At 56.4% G+C, this 23,451-nt stretch overlaps 1 protein-coding gene across 1 annotated transcript in view; it reads left to right on the top strand.

Moving 5' to 3' along the window:
* Positions 1-22,987, top strand: part of UMODL1 (uromodulin like 1) — a 65,064-nt gene extending 42,077 nt beyond the window's left edge. The window contains exons 14-22 of the mRNA XM_053903042.1: positions 167-380; positions 2,251-2,388; positions 3,467-3,804; positions 8,854-8,999; positions 9,756-9,992; positions 10,195-10,354; positions 12,577-12,661; positions 18,314-18,516; positions 21,757-22,987. Coding sequence (XP_053759017.1) covers positions 167-380; positions 2,251-2,388; positions 3,467-3,804; positions 8,854-8,999; positions 9,756-9,992; positions 10,195-10,354; positions 12,577-12,661; positions 18,314-18,495 — 1,500 coding nt within the window. The 3' untranslated portion in view covers positions 18,496-18,516; positions 21,757-22,987. The remainder of the gene's footprint in view (positions 1-166; positions 381-2,250; positions 2,389-3,466; positions 3,805-8,853; positions 9,000-9,755; positions 9,993-10,194; positions 10,355-12,576; positions 12,662-18,313; positions 18,517-21,756) is intronic.
* Positions 22,988-23,451: the final 464 nt, after the last annotated feature.

Below are 23,451 nucleotides of genomic sequence, written 5' to 3'. Positions count from 1 at the left end.
GCTGGACCTGGGACACAGCTCGCTTCACCAGACCGGGCCCAGAACTGACCTTTGGCTTGGACCAGTCTGCTGCCGGCCAGAATCCCAGGAGGTGCCCCCCCACCCCAGGGACAGGCACCTGCTTCCTCCCGGCGGGTGGCCCTTTACCTGTGCGGTTTCTCTAAAGGTGCGGGATTCCTTGCCGGCCGCCATGCTTCGGCACGTGGACGCCGGTGGGGTCCAGATGGAGGTGACCCGCGTCGCCAACGGCAGCGTCGTGGTGGAGTTTAACCTGCTGATCATCGCAGACGTGGATGTCCTCGAGGTGTCTGCCGCGTTCCTCGTCGCCCTCCGGAACGCCTCTCTGCTGGAGGTGGTCGGCGAGGACACCTTCATACAAGGTAGGCGGAGGCCGGGCCCCCGGTCACTCACCGTGTTCCGGAAGCGAGGTGGGGAGAGCCCAGCACGTGGGTCTCTTCGGGGTCCCCCTGCAGGAGATGCCCAGTGTGGAACACACAGGCCCCTCGTCTGTCTTATGGCTAGTGTGCTATTTCTGGAGGTTTAAGGGCTCAAAACATCCTCGGGTGAAGCCGTGCGTGCAGCTGTCCAGAGACGCTGCTCCCTTCCTGGGCTGCGTCCCCCCCTGGGCCTCCTGGGCCACCCACATCACTGGGCCGGGGGCAGACGCGTCCCTCTCTGCAGCCACACTTCCTCCCAAGAACAGTTTCCAAGGAGATCCTGGTAAAAATAAATGCAAAGGAAAGCAGGGAGAAAAGGCAATTTAGATTCTCTTCTCTAAATCGTATTAGTGGGCTTGAGCTGTCGTAACCAAACGCGGCGATGGAGAACCTTAAACACAGAAGTGTATGTTCTCACAGTTCTGGAGGCTGGATGTCCGGGGTAGATTTCCGGGGGGAGGGGGGCTCTCCCTGACATGGGGACAGCCACCTTCTGCCTCCGCCCTCCCGTGGCCTTTCCCTTACACCTGCAGAGGGGGTGCCTGGCGCCTCTTCTTACAGGAACATCAGTCCCATTGGATTGGCCTCCGTAATGGCCTCACTTGGCCTCAGTTACCTCCTAAACACCCCACCTGCAAATACGGTCACATTAGGGGTTGGGGCTCCCGTGTACGCATTTTGGGGATGCAATTCCGTTCGTGGCGCACAGCGTACTTGAAAATAAACAACAAAAACTTACATGTACAAAAACAACCAGAGATAATATGAATATTTTTCTGGTTTTGGGAATAAGAAGGGTTTTCTAAGTTTCAAAACAGAAGGCAAACCAAGCCCCCCAGGGGGAAAGGCCGACAGGGGCGACTCCATAAAAATGTGAATGTTTTAGGGGCGCCTGGGTGGCTCAGTTGGCTAAGCGTCCGACTTTGGCTCAGGTCACGATCTCGCGGTCCGTGAGTTCGAGCCCCGCGTCGGGCCCTGCACGGACAGCTCGGAGCCTGGAGCCTGCTTCGGATTCTCTCTCTCCCTCTCTCTCCGCCCCTCTCCTGCCTGCTCGCGCGCTCTCAAAATAAATAAGTAAACTTAAAAAAAGAAAAGGAAAAGATTGGAAGTGGTCGACAGCCCCGTAACAGGGGAGATATTAAGTGTCTTATGGCACACCCAGGCCATGGACTTTGATGCGGTTATTAAAAGCGAGGCGTGTTGAGACAGAAAACATTCCTGAAATAGGGTTGGGGAAGGAAGCGGGACTCCCACGTAGATGTAAAGCACGGCCCGAGCTGCGTCGCAGTCTGTGTGTTAAAGGGCCCAAGGACATAGGTCACCGTGAGAACTCTGTTGTATGTGGGAGGTGGCCTTAGGTGCGGATTGTACCCATTTTCTGCAGTAAACCCGTGTCGCTGTGAACAAACTGAGTGACGGAGCCTAGAGACCGGAGCGAGCCAGTGGGCTGAGTGCCTTCCCCGGGGATGGCTCGCTGTGGGCGCGCCTGGGCCCCAGACGAGGGGCCGGGGGCCTGTGGTCTTGTCTCTGCGGCCCCTCTCGGCCCCGGGGCCGGGACCCCTCCTTCTGGAGCAGCCCCAGCAGACGTCCTGACACCAGCTCGTGTCCCCATCCTGGCTGAGAAGTGGGTGCCACCCTGTCCCCCGAGCCCCCCAGAACCGTCCACCTACGGTGTCATTCAGTGATTTTCAGCTCTGCTGGCCGAGACGCACGTCCCCCCACAAGGCGTGCGTAACAGCGGGCACAGAAGCGCCCCTCCCCCGCGGCCCTCGAGCCCCGTGACAGTGTCTGTCTTGCTTCTGATGCCGCGCAGATTACGACGAATGTGACAGCCAGGAGCACGACTGTGAGCCGGGCGCGTCCTGCCACAACACCCTGGGCTCCTACACCTGCAGCTGCACGGGAGGAGCCCCCCGCTTCCCTGTGGAATTTTCGGGAAGATCCTGTGACGGTGAGAGTCTCACAATCCCTTCTCCTGAGATACCGTCGGGTAATCTGTTCTTTGAAGGACTTTCGTCGGCGAAGCGTTTCTTTTCCAAACGAGGTCGGCAGGTTTTTCCGTCCTGGACGAGTTTTCTAACGTGTGCGTCTGTGTGCACACGCGTGTATGTGCACACGTATGTGTCCCTTCACATTCTCCATGCGTCTCCAGCCTCGCATCTCCCAGGTGCCCGTGATGGGAAAATACGTTCATTACAGTGAGGCCCGCCACGTTCTCTCGGGTTCTAAACGACGACCACACAGAGCACGAAGCCCATGTGATAAGCAGCACGGGAGAAGTGCCTCTCCTGGGGCCCTCCTCCCACCCGCTACTTTTCCCATTAAATGGGGCCTCAGGAGATTCAGTGCTGACGCTGAGGTGACCCCTGCCAGCCAGGGATCCATGGTCAAGTGGTGCAAGACAGACGTTTATGCGAGTAAACACTTGTCACCGGAGACAGGATGTGCTCTGCTGGAGGTAGAAGCAGGGGGCTCACGGGGACTGAGTTCCTGTGGCCCCACGAGTGCGGTCAGGGAGGGCTTCCCGGAAGAGGTGTCTTAGAGCCAGTCTGAAAGGACAGCAGCACTGCACCGGGCAGCGAGGGCTGCAGTGGGGCGGGGTTAGGGTTAGGGTTAGCTGCGGCGCGCGCCCCTGCGGGGAGGTGGTGGGAGAGGGCGGGACGCCGGCTGCCAAGAGGCGGGTGAGGCCGGTCGAGAAGGCATGAACGCCACGAGCCGGGGTTTGGGCTGCATGTTGGAGATCAGGGACCTTGGTGAGGGGGCAGAGCAGTGGGTGAGCCCCACCTCGGGATAAGAGAAGGCAGGTGCCAGGGTGGCGGGCCCGGGAGGGAGCCCCCGGACAACCCTGAATATCTTCACAAACATCCAACACGCAACAGGGGCCTGTGTGGGGCTGCGGCCGGGACGCGTGGTCCACGTGTCCACTGCTGTCCCCGTCTGTCCCTCCGTGCGGGCCTCACGGGCCAGGGGTCGGGTGGCTGTCCCTGAACACAGAGCCACCCTTGGTTCCACCTCCTTGTGCCTTGCAGGTGACTCTCCCGGAAGCACAACCCAGGCTCCCGGCCCCCCTCTGGCCGCTGGCCCCGAGCAGGCCCCCACCCCAGCGGGAACCGCGGCTGCCATGGCACCAGGTGCCGGCCCGGGTCCCCGGGGCCTGCCCCCGCGACTGAACCTGACCGAGGCGGTCAGGGTGCTCTGCGACATTGAGAAGGTGGCCATCGCCGTCCAGAGGCGCTTCCTGCAGCAGGAGTCCATCCCCGAGTCCTCCCTGTACCTGGGACACCCATCCTGTAACGTGAGCGACCACAACAGCACGCACGTGCTCCTGGTGGCCGGGTGGAGCGAGTGCGGGACCGTCGTGCAAAGTGTAAGGGCTGGGCGGCCAGGGTGGGGCGGGGGGCTGGGTGTGGGGGCCGGGACAGAGAGCGTTCGCACCATATGGGGGAGGGACCAGGAAAGGCTGTGCACCCCAAGGTCTCTGACTCTAAGCGGGGGGACCCAACAAAGGGGGACAGGGCAAGTCTTCACCAGGGACCAGACTGTGCCCTGGAATCAGGAGGGAGTTTTGGGCTCTCGCCCTGTGAGATTCTGGTGCAAAGGGCCTGGGGTGGGCTTCAGGGTTTGAAGGATGCTCCCAGTGATGCTGGAGCATAGCAGATAGAGAGCCGGTGGGAGACGGAAAAGGCAGGAAAGCTGCGTGTGTTAACGTGAGTGTCCAGGTGTGCCAGTGTGTGAGAACACGTGTGTGTGTGTGTAGGTGTGTGTGATTGTGAATGTGTGTGCGTGCGTGTGTGCGTGAGTGTGCGCGTGAGTGTGCACACCGGGCAGGTGGCCCGGTGTGATCAGAACGACCCGGCCAGAGAGACTGTGGTCCTACCGGGATTCGTCTTTAACGCAGTCTTTTACGGCCGCGGGGTCGTCCCTCTACCGGCACAAAGAGGCTCCCGGTCAGGGGGTGGGGCCGCCCAGCTGGAGGCCACTCTGGGCCCATGTGAGCCTCTCTGGTCTGCTGCACCCCCCCAGTTTAACCGATGGGACTGGGAGGTTCGGCAAGGTCAATGGGGGGGGGGGGTCAAGGTCAAGGTTGCCCTGCCTCCGGGGACCAGCCCTACATCATCCGTGATTCTGCCTTTCCAGGGGCCTTCAGGGGTACAAGGAAGGCAGAGGCCCTCAGATGCTTCTGGCTGGAGCCTGGGCCTTGCTCCCTAGTGGGGACACCTGGGCCCCGGGCACTTGTAGGAGCTGAGCTTGTTCATGGTGCCGAGGGCCACAGGCCCGGGGAGGCGATACCAGCAGGCAATATCCTGCTGGGCAGGAGGCACAGATGTGGAGAGTGGGTCCGGGGGCTGTCCCCAGGGAGGGAGGCAGGGGCTCCAGAGGCTGGTGAGGGACACGGCGGGAGACTTCTCGGGGGAGAGTCTGGGCCAGAGGAGAGATGGGGCACGGGTGGAGACGGCGGTGAGGTGTGGGCCTGCCCGGGGCCAGGCGCTGGGGCTGTGGGGTCAGCGTAGATGTGTTAGGTGGCCGGGCAGCTGTGGGGTCAGTGAGCACTTAGACCTGTGGGGGCCGGGCAGCTGTAGGGTCATCGTGGACACTTGGTGGACCAGGTGCTGGGGCTGCGGGGTCAGTGTGGACCCGTGGGGGCCGGGCAGCTGTGGGGTCAGCGGGCACGTGGATGTGTGGGAGCCCAGGCAGAGCAGCACCCCTGCATGCTAAGCCTGCTTGTGCGTCCACCCTCCCTGGGGGTCCTCAGACCCCCTCTGGGTTGAAGGAGCAACCAGGACATTCCGGGGACCGCAGAGCCTTTGTCGGCCCCCCTCCAGCCCTCCAGCCAGCACAGCCTAAACATAACCGTGGGGCTTTACTTCTCGAGGATTCCCGACGGTCGCGTGGAGGTACCCGACAGGGAGACGGGGTAGCAGCTCCTTGGCGCCTGAGCCCCAGAGTCTGTGGGCACAGGCTGGAGGGTGGGCAAGGGCACAGCCGCCCTCAGGGTCTTGGGCCCAAGTTCGAGCACCGCAGGCTTGCAGAACAGGAGGGAACGATGCTGAAAGTAAAGCGGTCAGCGCAGCCAGGCAGGCTGTTGGGGCGGAGTCTCCTGCCGATGGGCGGGGCCCCGGGGGCGGGGCTGCGCGGACTCTCCGCCTGCCCTGTTCTGAGCCGGGCAGGCACCTGCCACAGCCGGTCCACTCAGTAGGGCTCGGCCCGTTCAGAGCAGAGGGGATTCATCTCTGATAATCATCCCAGCCCTGGAAGCCACAAAAGTTCTTGATGTTTCTTGACGTTTGTCGACAACTAAAATTTCCTCGAGGACTTACTTATACGAGTACAATGGAGTATGTACAGTTAGCCGTCTGCCTCCTGGTTTTGGTTAAGCAGTTTAAGAATTCAAGCCTCTGTTTAAACAATTTTTTTAATGTTTATTTTGAGAGGGAGAGAGAGAGAGACAGAGAGACGGAGACAGAGCACGAGCAAGGGAGGGATAGAGAGAGAGGGAGACACAGAATCCCAAGCAGGCTTCAGGCTCTGAGCTGTCAGCACAGAGCCCGATGCGGGGCCCGAACTCGTGAACCGTGAGATCGTGACCTGAGCCGAAGTTGTATGCTTAACTGAGCCCCTCGGGCACCCCAGGAAGTTTAAACTTTATTGAGCTCCTGGGTTTTTGGAAGAAGTTCAATTTAAGGCCTCCCTGCTAAGTTTGATGCACTGTATACAGATCATACAGAGAGGGCCCTGAAGAGACGTGAATTGATCTACACCCCAGAAGATTCGGCAGCGTCCAGAATCATCTTCATAAACACTTCTAAAGTTCTTGTAGAGACAGCAGGGGGCTGTCCAGGTTGTCTGTGGCTCTTTTCAAAGCGATTTTGTTAAGTTTATTTATTTTATGTATTTATTATTTTTTTGATGTTTCTTTTTGAGAGAGAGAGAGACAGAGTATGAGCAGGCAAGGGGTAGGGAGAGAGGGAGACACAGGATCTGAAGCAGGCTCCAGGCTCTGAGCTGTCAGCACAGAGCCCGACGGGGGGCTTGAACTCACGGACCTTGAGATCATGAGCTGAGCTGAAGTCAAATGCTTCACTGACTCAGCACTCAGGCGCCCCTATTTATTTACTTTGAGACAGAGAGAGAGTATAAGGGAGGGACACAGAGGGAGAGAATCCCAAGCAGGCTCCACACTATCAGTGCAGGGCTCAAACCCGGGAACTGTGAGATCATGACTTGACTGAGCCACCCAGGTGCCCCACAAAGTAATTTTCAAAGGCACCTTATGTATGCCATTGGGAGCAGACACTCCGGACTGGGCGCCTGGAGCACAGTCCTTCAGAGACTTGATGTTGCGTCGTTACGACACTTCACGTACTGAAAGAGTTTCTGCTTCTTAGCTGGAAAAAGCCACAGGGCCCACAGGCATCATGTAGATAAATTCTCCACAATACAGAGATAGAGATACGAGCACACCCGGAGACGGGTATTAACGAACAGTGTTTCAATGCTTCCATTTTGGATACTTCAGGGAAGAACTGAGGCAGGTTTGTTCTCAGAAGCAGAAGCAGGGGCGCCTGGGTGGCTCAGTCGGTTAAGCGTCCGACTTCGGCTCCGGTCACGATCTCGCGGTCCGTGGGTTCGAGCCCCGCGTCGGGCTCTGGGCTGACGGCTCGGAGCCTGGAGCCTGCTTCCGATTCTGTGTCTCCCTCTCTCTCTGCCCCTCCCCCGTTCATGCTCTGTCTCTCTCTGTCTCAAAAATAAATAAACGTTTAAAAAAAAAAAGAGAGAAGCGGTGGCATCACAAGTCTCTACTAAGGAAGGTGAACTCCAAGAATCAGGGTGGTTTTCAAGAACTCTAATTTCACCATTTATATAAAAACCCAGAGAGACCAGTCATTTCCAGTAGGTTCCAACATAAGCTAACGACCCTTTGCTGCAGTCAGCTTACCGGTGTCTGCCCTGCTGTGTTTCATACGTGAAATTACACATGCTGTAGTTTCTTATAAAGCAGTAGGTAAGAAGTCGATGTAGGGGCTGGAGAAGCAAAAGAACATTCAAAACGTCTTCCCTGCGGTGACTTTCAGCCCAGGACCATCTGAAAACAGCCACTTCCCCGGTTGGCCACTGGATTCCGTGTCTCCGTCGGATTCATGGGTGCCATTAGTGCTGCTGGGCTCTGAATTTCTATTTTCACCCCACGCTGCCCTGGAAGCCTTACTGTGGCCCGATGCCCTGTTGTGCGGCTCACAGGGGCTCTGCCCTGCTGCCCATGCTGGGTGGATGTGTGCTCCCGTGGACGCTCATCAGCACGTCCTCATCAGCATAAATTTAAGCCCCACCCCTTGCTCCCCCCACGTGGATGGTCCGGCTTGTCTGTTTCACACAGATGCCCTTGTCTCTTGGCTACTTCTAAACGGCTAAGGCCGGTGACTTTAGCGGAAGCCGGACGTCACCCGCCCCTCCGCATCAACCACGAACAACCCGCAGCTGTCCTTGGCTGGCGCCGGGCCCTGTGCTGGTGACGACGTAGGAGGTGTCCGTGCGGGGCTGCCGATCTTGGAGAGCCCACCACCGTGCCGATCAAACTCCAAGCCACGAGCCAGCAAACCGCTGGGGACAAATGTAACTTGGGGCGTCCTGCCAAAGGAAGACTTGGTTCGGCTTCAGTACAACGATGGTGGTTTTCCCAGAAAGATCTGCCCGACTCAGATGCTCCGGCTCTGTTTTGGGCGCTGGAGAAATCCTGGAACTCTCGTGCGCCAGGGAAGGTGCATCTCCGTGCGCTGGCGCGCTGCCGTCTGGAGGGTCTGTCCTGCCAAACTTCAAAAGACAAGCCACTAGTCTTCACGCTTTGTCCTCGGGCTTCCCTTCCCCGGGCACGAACCCGGTCAGCGTTTTCCCTGGGGGCTCGGGTGGAGAGCGTGCTCACACTCCCGGAGTCCCCGACACGATGACGTTCACTCTCTGGAGCTGGTCCTCTGGCCCCTGGGCTCCCGGTCGTCCCCCCACCCCCACCCCCGCGTGATGGCCCCCGGAGAGGATGCCGGTGGTCTTGTGCAGACTTTAACCAATTGATTTTAGCTCCATTTCTTCAGGGAGCACATCGTGCCCTGATTTTCAGAAACGTGCTTGGGGGTTATTTGGGGGAGGAACCCGATCTATTATTTGGGGTATCGGCTGACCCGGCTTGTCTCTGGTTCTCTTCCAATGAGGAACATGGGCATAGGACGCAGGCTAAACCAGGGGTCGGGACGTCATGCTCTCTTTGGCATTCGATGTTAGGAAGAGATTGTCGGGTTTCCTTGTTTTGGGGACAAGCGTTAGAGAAGAACCAGCCCTCCCCCAGCACTCCCGAGCCACCAGTCTGCAGTCGTGTTGGGGGGCCTGCTGGGGTCCAGGAGTGCACTGACACCCTGTTTGTGTTCAGAACGTGACGAATACAGTGGTGAGGACCACCCTGAGGAACGACCTGTCCCCTGAGGGCATCATCCACCATCTGAAGATCCTGAGCCCCATCCACTGTGCCTTCCAGAACGACCTCCTGACATCGTCAGGCTACACCCCAGAATGGGGGTGAGTGGAGAGGTCTCTCCCCACCCCTCTCCAGCTCACTGTCCGCTCTAGCGCCTTTACTTTGGGTTTCTTTAGGATTTTTTAAAAATGTTTATTTATTTTTGAGAGACAGAGACAGAGTGTGAGCAGGGAAGGGTCAGAGAGAGAGGGAGACACAGCATTCAAAGCAGGCTCCAGGCTCTGAGCTGTCAGCACAGAGCCCAACACGGGACTCGAACTCATGGACTGTGAGGTCATGACCTGAGCCGAAGTCGGACGCCCAAACGACTGAGCCATCCAGGTGCCCCAACTTTGGGTTCCTTTAGGATTTTAGTCACTTGGGGATCCTTTTGTGAGACTGAATATAGAAACGGACAGTGGCCAGCACTTGGTTTGTAACCCCCAGGTGCCCTAATACTTGTCCTCACTTCCAACTTAAGACCAACCAAAGAAAGCCAGATACGCACCCTCGCCAATCCCGTAGGACACTCCAGTCCTGGTGAGCCCACCCACGGCTTCCCCATGACACGCCTGGGGCGCCTGGGGCCTCCCTTTCCCTCTCTGAGGATGCCCCTCCCCTGTCTGTCCTTGAGTCTCCTCCAAACTCAAGTTGGGGGGCGACACACGGCTCCAGCCAGCTCAGAATCGGTAGCCTTGCCTGTTCTCATCTGGGCGGTCTTCCTTTATTTCCATACTTCTTTGGAGTTGCTTTTTGGGGAGCAATGGGAAGCGGTGGGGTCACAGGAGCGCACCTCCTGAAACCACTCGCTCTTACAGGGTCTATACCATCATCGAGGACCTCCATGGTGCTGGCAGTTTTGTCACCGAGATGCGGTTGTTTATTGGGGACTCCCCTATACCTCGAAATTATAGTGTGTCTGCCAGTGATGATGTCAAGATCGAGGTGGGGCTTTATAAACAGAAGAGCAACCTCAAGGTGGTCCTGACGGAGTGCTGGGCGACACCATCCAGCAACGCCAGGGACCCGGTCATGTTTGGCTTCATCAACAACAGGCAGGTGTTGGGTGTGGGCTGCCTCCCAGACACGCACGGATATGGGGGCCGCGTCCCTGGGGGACCGGAGGGTGGCGGTCCTCGCCTCCCATGGGTGATGGCAGACACGGTGTGTGCAGTCAGAGGTACTGCTAGGAAGCTCATCTGGGACGGGGATGGGAGGCCGGCTCCTCACTAATAAGCCACATTCCTTCCTTCCCAGCTGCCCCATCCCCAACACACACACGAACGTGATCAAGAACGGGGACTCCAGCAAGGCCCAGTTTAAGCTGAAAATCTTCTCCTTCATCAACAACTCCATCGTCTACCTGCACTGCAGGCTTCGTATTTGCATGGACTCCCCTGGAAGCACGTGCAAAATAGTAGGTGTTTTACTTCTCTAACCTTGTGTCTGACTTGTGCCCCTGATCACCCTGAGGAGGGCCACTCTGTTATCTGAAGCCCAGGCTTTGGGCGGCTCTGGGGCCCGACCTCTGGGAGCAGACTCTGCATAAGGTGTGAAATGAGGCGTGGATGGCAGGCAGCCCGTGGGCAGAGAACTCTGCAGCTAGCTGGCTAAGCTACATCCTTCCAGATGTCATACCACATGTTGGCCATCCCATCCCATTCCAATTCCTATCCCATTTCCATTCCTATCCCATCCCATCCCATCCCAACCCCATCCCATCCCATCCCATCCCTATCCCATCCCATCCCATCCCATCCCCATCCCATCCCTATTCCATCCCATCCCATCCCATCCCCATCCCATCCCATCCCATCCCTATTCCATCCCATCCCATCCCATCCCATCCCATCCCATCCCATCCCAATCCATCCCATCCGTATCCCATCCCATCCCATCCCATCCCATCCCATCCCATCCCATCCCCCATCCCATCCCCATCCCATCCCATCCCATCCCATCCCCCATCCCATCCCATCCCATCCCATCCCATCCCATCCCCCATCCCATCCCCATCCCATCCCATCCCATCCCATCCCCCATCCCATCCCATCCCATCCCATCCCATCCCATCCCCCATCCCATCCCCATCCCATCCCATCCCATCCCATCCCATCCCTATTCCATCCCATCCCATCCCATCCATTCCTGGCCATGATGCAGTGGTGCTTCTCCTCCAGGTGCTTTAATGCATATTCAGGTGTAAAAACTTTGCTTTAATTCAGTATTATTTTTAGTAACATTGAGGGAACACTACTGAATCCCAGCCACTGTGATATTTAATAAGAGGGTTTTTTTTTATTTTCATGTGCACGAATTTGGGATAATGAATAATTTTACATTCCCATTTCCATAGACCTTTGAATGTGAAATATGCTTTGCAGTCCTGAGTTTTGAGAGCCCTTGTTCACACCACAGACAAGGATGTGAGCTCACTGTCACATGCGGTCTGCTCCCAGGACAGTAGAGAGAACTCTGTTGGCCTTGGGTTCAGGGGCTGTGTGTTTGCCTCATCTCTGGGTGATGGGCTTGTTTCTATGCTGCTCACAGAACCCCTATAGTCCCCCTCCCCGCCCCCAGGTCACCAGCCTCCGAGGATCCACAGGACACGCATAGGAGAAGAAACCCAAGGAACATCAATTTTGTTGATGTCACTTTTTCACACACAGTAGATCTTCCAGAAAAAAGGGTTGAAAGGGACACAGACCCCTGGATGACTGCCAGCTAGGGGCGTGCATGACCCTGCACCAGGCTCCAAGAGCCCCTCAGACATACTAAGAGTATTAATAGCCACAACCACCCCTGTAAGGAGGGGCCGGTTCTCAGATTCTTGATAATATGGCTTCACGCCTTCCTTTCCCAGCTTTCCTAGGAGAAGCATTGACTGCTTTTCTGTGGCCGCAGCTGTAGCTGAGACATCAGGAGTGCATTCTCTCACAGCCTGGAGGCGGGGAGCCCAAGATCAGCCTTGGGGCAGGGCTGGCTCCCCCTCAGGCCACGAGGGAGAGTCATTCCAGGCTCTCCCCTTGGGATGCAGACCCGGCTTCTCCCTGTGTGTTCATATCTTCCCTCTGTGCATGTCTGTGTCTGTGTCCAACGTCCCCTTTTCCCAAGGACACAGTCATGTTGGACTAGGTCCCCACCCTAATGACCTCACCTTCTCCTCATCTGCAAAGACCCTATTTCCAAATAAGGTCACATGCACAGGTACCGGGGGCTAGGGGGTCAACATCTTTTAGAGGGGCAGAATGCAGCCCATAGCAGGTGTATTCTAAGAAGGTTCCACCGTGTCCCTGAACCTTCGTGCAAGGCAGAGGCATTGAAAGGAGCAGGCGGCTGCAGCTGGCCATGGCCATGGAGAACGCCAACATGACTCAGCGCCGACAGAGGGCCTGAGGGGCCGAGGGGCCAGGGCTTGGAGGCGCAGCGGGCTGCTCTCTTGAACCTCGATTCCTCCTGTGATCCAGGCGGTCCAGGCCCCCAGGTCCCTCCCCTGTCTGAGCTCACCCACCCTCGACTTGCTGTCTCCAGCCAGATAGAATGTACGGATCAGGGTACTGCCCCGACGGTCAGGACTTGTCTCCGAACTCAGTAGTTCTGCTCGACTAACTCGAAGTTTCTTTTCTTTCAAAACAACAGAATTGCAATGACGTCAAGTCCCCGAGAAGCAGCGAGGCATCCACCATACACCAGACATCCTGGGGACCCCTCGTCCGGTCTGAAGGTTAGTTGGTGACTTGGTTTAGACAGTCCTGAGTCCCATCTCACCAACGTGGGAGCCACAACTCCGCCCTCCCGGGAGCCAGAGCACCTGGGATGTTTGGCAGCAGACTCAGGATCAGGGGACGTAACAGCTGCTGGCCGCTGAGAGCGACTTCCCCGGGTTGCATTGAGTCCATCACCTGCAGAGTGTGGCCGGGAGGGAGGGGCCATTGTCATACCCACGTTGCAGAAGAAAAGGCTGGGGCTTCAGGATGTCAGCACACCCTTAGATAAAGCAGTATTTCCAGCCATGTGTTTATGTTGGATAAACACACCGAATGGGTTGTTGGGCCACAGGAACTCAGGTGATGCCTAAGCTGTTTATTCTGGGCTTGCCTAACTCGGAAGATGCAAAAATAAAAAAAAATGACATCGCTTTCTCTCTTGGTATAAAACTTCCACAAGCCAATTACATTCCACGTCATTTCAAAGGCTGCCATCATTTTTCCAGGAAGACGTTTTATTTCCTTTGAGATTGATTTCATTGTTTTTTCAAAAAAAAAAATTGGTTGGGGGAAATGGCGTGCTTTGGGTACGAAGACAGAAATGGCTAGCTGTCCCCTAATATCTGTTCGCCCCTTCATCATAATAGAACCCCACCCCCACCCCCCAACCCACCCCATTTTTAGCTGGCTGCCGGGAATGAAAACCGTAATTCCCAGTCAACCTGGCTGTTGAGAGTGACCCTATGAGTAAGTTCTGGCCAATGAAATGCAAATGGAGGTCAAGTGCCAGCTCCCCAGGGGCTCAGGCCATTGTTTTCCCCTTTCTTCATCATCCCCCTTCTCAGACCCCAGGGGAGGGCCATGGGGACAGGAGCTGGAAGGAGCCCCATTTCCAAGGACACCTTACAACAAGGCAGCCAGGTCAGGCCAGACCTCCGACCTCCAAGTTTTGTGCCAGAGAGACATAAACTTCCATGTTCTTTGTCACTGCTATTTGGCTTTTTCTCCCGTTTGCAGCTAAATGTAATCCTAGTCGATTTTCCTTTTTTGTTGCTTTTTTCCCTACTTGGATGGCCCTCCTTGCCTCTCCATATTTTCCTGCACAAGAACTTCTGGGCTTTGGATGCGGGATGTGAGCTGGGGTCCGAATGCTGATCAGGGCTTAGGAAGAAAGATGAGGGAGTAAGAGAAGGGCCAGCGATTCTCAACTGTTGGTTCTCATCCAAGTATTTGTGAAATTTAAAAGACCCCAGGTTTGGGGGCACGTCCTAGGCCTACTAACTCGGAGTTTCTGGAGCTGGGCTCCGGGCTCTGGTGTCTGCACTGGTCATCAGGCAGCTGAAGGGCCCATCCTGGGACCACATGCTTCTCCTACCCCCTCCTCATTTCTTTTTTTTTTTTTTTTAATTTTTTTTTAACGTTTATTTATTTTTGAGACAGAGAGAGACAGAGCATGAATGGGGGAGGGTCAGAGAGAGAGGGAGACACAGAATCGGAAGCAGGCTCCAGGCTCTGAGCTGTCAGCACAGGGCCCGACTCGGGGCTCGAACTCACGGACCGTGAGATCATGACCTGAGCCGAAGTCGGATGCTTAACCGACCAAGCCACCCAGGCGCCCCCCCCTCCTCATTTCTTAACCTGCTGAGGAGAACTGGTTGACCAGGAGCCCTAATATGAAAGACAATATGTGTGAATTGCATTCTCGTTTATAGAAATGGGATTCCTATTTATTCACAGATATTATAGATAATGTCAAAACTACTGGAGTGGAAAAAGCACTGGGCTTGGAGTCAGGAGACCTGAGTTTAAATATGGACTCTCATGCTTCTAGTTGTGTGGTCTTGGGAAAATTCCTGAGTCTTCTGGATCCTATCCATCCAACCATTATTCCTCCATCCATCCACCCGCCTACCCACCCATCCACCCACCCACCATCCATCCATCTATCCACCCATCCATCCTTCCATCCATCCAGCCATCCATCCTTCCATCCATCCATCCTTCCATCCATCCATCCATCCATCCATCCATCCATTCATCCATCCATCCATCCACTTACCATCCATCCACCCATCATCCATCCATCCATCCACCCACCATCCATCCATCTATCCACCCATCCATCCTTCCATCCAACCATCCAGCCATCCATCCTTCCATCCTTCCATCCATCCATCCATCCACCCACCATCCATCCATCCATCCATCCATCCACCCGCTTACCATCCATCCACCCATCATCCATCCATCCATCCATCCACCCACTTATTCATTATTCCATCTATGTGGCAGGCATATATCCCTACTATGTGTCCAGCACTCTCCTTTTTTTCTGCAGCATGGGCATACTCCATTGTGCCTCATTTCCCTCATCTATAAAATGAGAACAGTACTAATTTCTACTTCATATAGTGCCTTGTCCATAGAAATTACCGGATAAGTGCTAGTTGTTATCATTTGTAGCCAGTAGAGCACCAACTGACAACCATTGCACAGAACACCAAATATAATGAGGGTATAAATTGTCAGGCTCAAAAACAAGGATCATTCCTTTGGTGTATCGTTCTTTCTCATTGTCTTATTAGCTCTTGTGTGCTCCATAATTGTGCCATATAAATGTACAGAAAAGTTATTTAGAAACATGGAATCTCCCAGTTGGTGGAAACTTTGCATTTTAATTGTGTATATGAACAGAAATACTGTTGGGGACTGCAGGGGTGGGATAGACTGGCAGACAAATCTCTTCGGGATTGCCCCCCTCCCACCCTGTGCCCACACTCTGTCCCCTGACTGTGCACCCACGCTCTGCCCCCCGCCCCCCCGTGTTAGTTTTCTGGGGCTGGGGCCACAGGACACTAAGTGCCACAGACTGAGCACCTCATGGTTCTGGAGACCAGAAGTTCAAGATCAAGGTGTCAACAGGTCTGGGTCCTGCTAGGGCAGTGAGGGAGAATCTATCTCCGGCTCTCCCAGCTTCTGGCATTTGCTGCTGTGGCTCTCCTTGGCTGGCAGGATCTCGTTACCGGAGCTCTGCCTCTGTCCTCACGTGGGGTTCCCCTGGTGCCTCTGTGTCCTCACATGGCCGTCCTACAAGGACATGGGTCCTATTGGGTCAGAGCCTCTCCTGCTTCAGCACCGATTAGGAGTCCCTCACTGATTACATTTGCAAGGACCATCACGTTCTGTGGTAGTGGGGGTCAGGACCTCAACGTATCTTTCTGGAGGACGCACGTAGCACTGCGCGTTGGTGAGATTGAGGAGGAATCCGTGGGCATCGTTCCGGAATGCGTGCTGCCAAGACATCTTATGTTAGCATCGCAATATTCTAATTTCCTTCCGGGAACCCTTCCGTAGCCATTTGCTTCACGAGATCACTCATTAGTCCTCCCTCGCTAGAGTTGCTTTGTACAAAGAGGGAGAGAAAGTTGACGTGATGTCTGTCGGATGCACAAGTGTCCCGGAAGGAAGGGTCCAGAATCATCATTGAGGCTGCCCGGAAGTGAGGAGCTGGGGGTTCCCTACATGTGCTTAGAGGCTCTCCATCACTTTCCCACAGCAGGGGCTGTGTCCCCGTCACCGAAGCATTGATCACTCAGTGTCTTTGCAAAACGACTGTTTGTGTGGGTTACCCCAAGTGACCGTGGCAACCGTCCTGCCCGCGGTGCAGGCTTCTCAAGCCATCCTGGTGAAGGTCCAGTGCTTTATTAAGAGATTGACAGGTGGTCTGACTGTGGGCCCCGCATGCAACTCCCGCCGCGTGACCGGTCTCTCCTGGGCAGGTAGACACCCCCTCCCATGGGGAGGGTCATGTCTTGCTCTCCATTTTGTGTAGACTGGTAACCACTGCGGGGCCACAGCAACCGGTGGACCGTGCTGGCCTGTGGACCCCACCTAGAGCAGCTCTGGGCCGGTGGGTCAGGTGGGAGCGTTCGGCTGCAGGTGACGGAAACCCGGGGAAACAGGCAGCGAGCAAACAGGTTCATTTGTCTCCGGAGGCTACATCCGGGCTCCGCCCTGGGCTCCACTGTGAGCGGGGTCTACCTCTCTCCCGCTGCAACATCCTCAGTGTGGTCCCCCTGCTCGGGCTAGCACCGCGGCCCCGCACGGAGGACGGGAGGAGGCCAGGTGCCCCTTATAGCACCCGCAGAGGCCGGGTCTAGGGGCCAGCCCTGCAGCTGTCGGGGAACTGGCCGTCCCGTGTCTGGGCGCCTTGGGAGGTTACGCGGCTCCAGCACGTGCCCCCAGGATCCTCGTCCAGCGCGCCCCTCCCTCTGGAGGATATGACTGCCTCTGTCCCAGGCAGCCAGGAGGGGTCCCCAATGCCACTGTCGGACCACTTTGCATACCTGTGCTATGCCCTGGAGACCCAGAGTGACATCTACCTCGGCAACCACGCAGGAGACAGGCTCTCGGGTGTCCCTTGTCACCCAGGTGGACACCCCCAATGCAGGGGGACTGGACGGAGGTGAACGTGGTGCAGGGGTGGCTTTGGCTCCTGCTGCGGGTGCCCTGTCGTGGGTCCCACTCACTCTCGCTGTGCTCCACGCACCCCGACTTCCTCACGGGGGTGAGCAGTTCTCTCCCCTGGGGGTGGGGACGGCTGGTGGCCCCGCACCGATTAGGAGTCCCTCCCCGTCCCCTTCCTTCAGAGCCGGGCACCAGTCTGCTTTCTGCCTCTGGTTTTGCCCCTCCTGGATAGTTCTATAGACAGGGTCATACTGTGTGCCATCCCTTGTGACTCTCCCCTTTCGCTAGGCATGATGTTTTGAGGTTCCTTCATGTTGAAGCACCCGTTGGGACTTTGCTCCTTTCTATGGCCAGACAATATTCCATTGTGTGGATGGACCACATTTGTTTATCCATTCATCCTTTTTTTTTTAATGTTTATTTATTTTTGAGAGAGAGAGAGAGAGAGACAGAGTGTGAGTGGGGGAGGGGCAGAGAGAGAGGGAGACGCAGAATCGGAAGCAGGCTCCAGGCTCCGAGCTGTCAGCACAGAGCCCGACGCGGGGCTCGAACCCACGAACCGCGAGATCATGACCTGAGCCGAAGTCCCACGCTTACCCGACTGAGCCGCCCAGGCGCCCCTATCCACTCATCCTTTGATGAACGCTTGGCTTGTTTCCGCCCTTGGGTTGTTGTGAATAATGCCGCTATGAACATGGGTGCCTGAGTATTCGAGTCCCCATTTCCAACTTTTTTGGGTCCGTGCTTTCCTGTGTTTTTACTGGCCCTCGGGGTCCAGGGAAGGCCCGCGCCCCTCTCCAGCGCCCGGCCGGGTCTCCACGCGCAGCCGAGCTCTCAGCCTCCCCGCACCGTGGGCCCTGTCGCTCCCCGGGGGGCTAGGAGTGATCCAGAACGCCGGGCGGGCTGAGCTGTCCTGGCTGACGCCCGCTCTCTCAGGCTTGGGACACCTGCTTTGTCCCCTTCGGAAACCCACACGTACACGGGCCCGTGCGGAGCCTCACAGCACGGTGCTCCGGGTCAGTCAGATCCAGATAACAAGGTCACCGAGCGGCGGACTCCGTGGCGAGCTCGCTCCATCGCCAATCCGTCCTAAGCCCTCCGGCCCACCCTGACCGTGAGGTCGCAGGGCTGGGGCCACAGGTGATGCACGTCCCTCCCGGTCTGGGCGGACCTCACAGCTGTATCCGTCTCGTTCCCTGCAGGTGAGCGTCCAGGCGCGGAGCCGGGCCTGGGAGCCGGTTACCTGGTCCTCATCGTGGTGGCCATCTTCGCCGTGGTGGCCGGGGCGGCTGCCCTTGTCCTCGTGCACTACCAGAGAATGACAGGCAAATACAGCTTCAGAGCCGGGCCAGACGACTTCGGCTACCAGGTGTTCTCTGGGTAGGCGGTCCCGGCGGGCCCGCAGGTGGGTGAACAGCCACGCGCCTCCAATGCGCGCGTCCTACCCTCGCCACTGGCGAGGCATGTGCTGGGGGCTTTGGAGAACGGCGGGTGGCCGGTGGCACGTTCCGTGCCCCTTAGCGGAAAGCCCCCGAAGCTGCAGGAGGGGAAGCGGGCCATCGGTTGTCTAGGTCAGGTTCTGTCCATTTGCACAAGGGCAGGCCTCGCGGAGCCCCCGGGGGGTGCGGCGAGACGAGCGCCGGCCCCGGTGCCCCTCCGAGGCCAGCCCTGTGCCCCCTGCTCCCGGGCGGCCCCAGGTGAGGCCCCGAGCCCCTGGTGCCTTGGTTTCTTCGTTTTTCCTCCTTTGTAGCAGGGCCGGGTGACGGTGGTACCACGCGCACAGAGGGCAGGAAGCTGGTGAGGACAGGCAGACCCCTGGCGGCCTCTGGCACCTTGAGTGCTGAGTGAATCGGCGACTCCTCTCTGTCCCGTGTCCCCACAGCCTTGCCCTCGCCACGAGCTGTGCCTCGTGTCCCGGATGATGTGATGGGCACACGCCTCTGCCTTGCCGTGTCCTCTCCGTGATTTTAAGTACCTGCACCCCCGAGCGTGAAGTGGCTCTTTTGAGCCATGACGGTCACGGGTGCCTGGACCTCCTTCTGGGCCCGAATACAGCTCATCACAGACGGGTGACGCTCGTTCCGGTGGAGCGCCGTTTTCTTAGCGCACGCCTGTAGCGGGGAGCGCCCAGGCCTGTGATTTCTGTAAAGGCTTTGAGATTTAGAGAGAAAAAATCACAGGCCACGTTTGGCAGCTGTCGTTTGCTGCCTCCAAACACGGTCGGACTCCATGTAGTTACAGACGGGACGGTGGCCTGAGATCGGCTCTGGGCCCTGGGGCTGCCCCAAGGCGTCCTGGGTACCACCCTTCACCGGCACCCCTTAGCCACACCCCCTACCTGTACTCCTCACCTGCTCCCCTCCCCTGCTCCCCTCCCCTGCACCCTTCCCCTACGCCCCTCCCCTGCGCCCAGTCCCCTGCGTGTCTCTGGCCCCTCTGGCCTGCCAGGGAGCTCCCTCCCCTGACAGGAGTTAAGGACTCGGGAGGTGGCCCCGAACCAGGATTTCAGGTTGTCACTTCACCTCTCCCAGCAGGGGACATTCACTCCTGTCTCCTGTCTCGCTCTCTCCCTCACAAACCCCATCACGTGAGAAGAGCCCACTCCGTAGGAATTTCCAGTGGGAAAATGGCAGATTCCCCGGTGGGACTGACTTGCCCAGGGCCACACCGAGTCCCCCGGTGCTGGGGGACGTCCCACAGGGAATCTCAGCTCCCCCTGACCCCCGGCCTCGGTCCTGCCTCGTCACTGGCCTCCCTGCCGGGCACAGTGTGTGATGCCTGGCTTGGGACGGCCGCACCAACACGTCCTCATCGTCCCCCCGCTGGCTGGCCAGGGGATGCTTTTCTGCCCTTTCAGTGCTCGGGGCCCTGATCCTTCCGACAGCAGACAGCTTCCCCCCAGACTCAGTGGGGTTTCCTGTCCCCTCACTCCCCAGACTTGAGCTGCGTTCTCCCCACGCCCTTAGCAACCCCATAGCTCATCAGGGTTTCTTTCTCTCCCCTCTCAAGCAGGCTCTTGGGGAAGGACCCTGTTTCTTACCGACATTAGCAAATACCCAGGAGTGCTGAGCGTGTGGGTGCGTGAGAACCCTTCCTAAACGCTGTAAACAAGTTAAGTCCCTCAGGTTCCCGACAACCGCGTGAAGCTGTGTTATTACCACTTACACAGCTGGGGACCTGGGGCAGGCAGGGGAAGGAATGTCCTGGGAATGTAACTAGGAAGGGACAGAGCTGGGATTCGGGTCTGGGGTCCATTCTTTTAGCCGCAGAGCTCCAATGACTTAGGAGCCCTCCTGGGGCCCTGAAGCCCCTGGGGACGCAGGTGCTGCCCCCACTGGTCAGGGCTCTCTGCCACCCCGAGGGCCCCAGCATGTGGGTGACTGGCAGTGGTTCAGGTTCAACGACACTGGATTATAACTAAGACTCCTTAGCACGGCGCCTTCTAGTCTCTCTCTGGTTTGGGGCCCACGCAGTTTGAGTCATGGAGACCCTTCTGCTTACTGACCCACTGCGTCCTGTCCCCCATCAGGGGACACTGTCGTGTAGACATGCCCCTGTCTCCTCAGGCTCTTCCCCAGCCAAGGCCGCCTTCCCCACATTCAGCTCTTTATTCTCTTGAGATAAGACTTTGAACCAACCCAGCAAAGTGTGGTTGATAGGAGCTCCACCCTTGAAATGAGGAAATCGGGCCCAGAGAGCTCAAGTGAACCCTCTGAGTCACACAGCGGAGGCCAGATTAGCACACGTCCCCCGCGGGGCGACGTCCCTTTCCGCGTGACTTCGTCTTCGTGAGAGGAGCTCCAGGAGCTGGTTTGGCAGGGACACTGCAGGGATCACGCCTCTGCTTTGCCGCGGCCCCTTTGCTCCAGGACCTGATAGCAGATGTGTACATTATCTAAGTTCTTGGAACCACTGCCGTTCAGATGGGCAGAGTAAGACCGGGGCCAGCACACGAGGCCAGTCACCTCCCTGGATAGAGTTCCAAGGGAACTTCAGCGAATCTTACTGAATACTTACCACGTGAATCCCAACGAGGATGCCAACGTTTGTCCTGCTCAGTTTCTGAGGACATCTGGTATGTGGGGGCAAGGTGACTCTGGATGTCCTCCCCACGTAAAATGAAAAAACACCGGAGGGAAAACTGGCCTCTCATCCTTTCTTATTCTCCCGTGGCTTCTGTTTCCCAAGTGAAGGACATCTCTGACTGGGTCTCGAGTTCCTGCAAAAATGTGCTCTTTGAAAAACATCAAACAAACCGTCCCCACCAGGCTGGCGCTCGGCGCGGCCCTCGGCACCGGGAGCCCCGAGTCTCAGTGTGTCCTCCGCAGACAGGACAATGGCACAAAGGCCCCGAGGGTGTGGTCGTCCGGCTCAGGTGTCCGGGCCAGGCACACCTATGTGCTGACATTCACCGGAGCCCCATTCACCGGAGACCAGTCCAGCCGCCATGGTCCCCGTTCCTCTGTGCCTTCTGGGAGCCGCTGCCCTTTTATTCGGGCACAATCTCTCACCATCCAGTGAGCGTAGAAGTCCTGTCCTCGGGGTGATGGTCACCCTACACTACCCAGGCTCGGGGGGGTATTCCTGCATGAACCTCTCCTTTCCGGCATGCGCACTGACCCTGGTCACCTCCTTCTCCATGCAGGTGGCTGTGAATCAACCTCGGTTCTTAATCCATGAAGCATCGACGGAAACCTGCTCTGTCCCACATCCAGAGCTTGGATGAGTCCCGGGGGTGCTGAAAACACAGCCTCTGAATGACCCAGGAGACCTGTCATCTGTGTAGGTCCCAGATAAGCAATGCCCACCAGGCGGATGTAAGAGCTTTTGGAGTAGGAGGTGGGGTGAGGGGTATGCCCCAGGCATGGGGATCTTCAAACGAGCTTGGATCCAGCCTTGCCATCACCCAGATCACCTCCACAGCCCCCAGAGCCCCCAGACTCTTTACCCTCCTAACTGGCTCAAGTGGTCCTTTCTGGTTTTGCTCACCACTGACATCTGTCACCTGCCACCCATCCCCCCATCCACTCAGCCACGTAGCTACCCACCCATTCAGCCATCCGTTCATCCAACGCTCCATCCCACGCTTCATCCATCACATTCATCCAATGTGAAATATATATATTTCACATTTTCAAAGATATTTGACGGTGCACTTGGAGTTCTTTTAACAATAGGTCAGTCATAAATGCACCGCTAATGTTATTTTTAGTGGACATGTATGCTCTTTGACGTCTGCCTTTCCAGGACATTGTTTTTATTTACACAACAGGGACTCAAAAGACACTCCATTAATATGAAAATCTTTATAAGTAGAAATAACATCATATACATACACATACTCACTATTTTATATTTTTTCCAAGTATTTTCACAGCCATTTAAAAATATAATTTTACCCCAGGAGAGGTACTATTTTATCCATTGCACAATGGGAAAGCAGAGAAGAAATGGGTGAGTCATTTTCATATGGCCACAAAATGAATTAATAAGGAACTGGGTGTAGAATCTAACTTTTTATCTTAGGATGTTCTCCATTACACCATACTGACGGATCGTGCTTTTTTACTTTATGTGAAACAAATTGAATTGTATTCTCTAGCTAACACCTGAAAACATCGCGTTTTTCCTCGATGAACTTAGAATTACAATGTGGTCATGGTCTTTAATTCATGAGATTACTTTTGTTGAATGCAACTAATTGGAGATTAATTTTGCTGAGTGTAACTAACAGCGATTCATATCTGGAGAATGCGAGTGTTTTGATTTAGTGGATATTCTCAAGAGTCGGTAAAGCATTGCAATATGTGGCTAACATTCCAACATGTGGCTAAACTGATTTTGCGCAAGTAGAATAAATCGCATGTGACATTGAACTGTGACCGTGCCGTTTGCTCTGTTTGGTTCAGTCGCCTCCCAGGCTTACCCGGCATCACTGAGTCCACGGTGCTGTGCTGGGCACTCTGGGGACACCGGGAACGTGTCTGAGCCCATTTGTTGTGATATTGACTCGGTACCTGTCACTCGCCTGCCTTGAAAAGAGGCAATAAACGTTTCAGTCAATCCAGGTTTCAAGACCCGTGACTGGGTGGCTCACAAGCCTCCCACATGACTATGTTCACTTTACAGCCAAGGAAATGTAGACATCACGTGACCCTCCCGCAGTCAGCTAGGAAGTTGGGTCCTGGCGTTAGACCCAAGCCTGTCTGGTTGAAAGGTCGCCGCTCCTGCTCTGCTCCTGCCGCAGGCTGCGGTGGGACCTGAGCGTGACCGCGAACGTTCTCCCCTTGTCCATCTGATTGTTGCAACAACCCTACGAGTTACGAGTCCCCGGTCCCGT

Source organism: Panthera pardus, unplaced genomic scaffold (assembly GCF_024362965.1).
Source record: "Panthera pardus isolate Hobbes unplaced genomic scaffold, ASM2436296v1 HiC_scaffold_16, whole genome shotgun sequence".
NCBI classification, from domain to species: domain Eukaryota; kingdom Metazoa; phylum Chordata; class Mammalia; order Carnivora; family Felidae; genus Panthera; species Panthera pardus.
The sequence above is the reverse complement of the archived record's forward strand: the minus strand, read 5'-3'. Positions and strand labels throughout refer to the sequence as shown.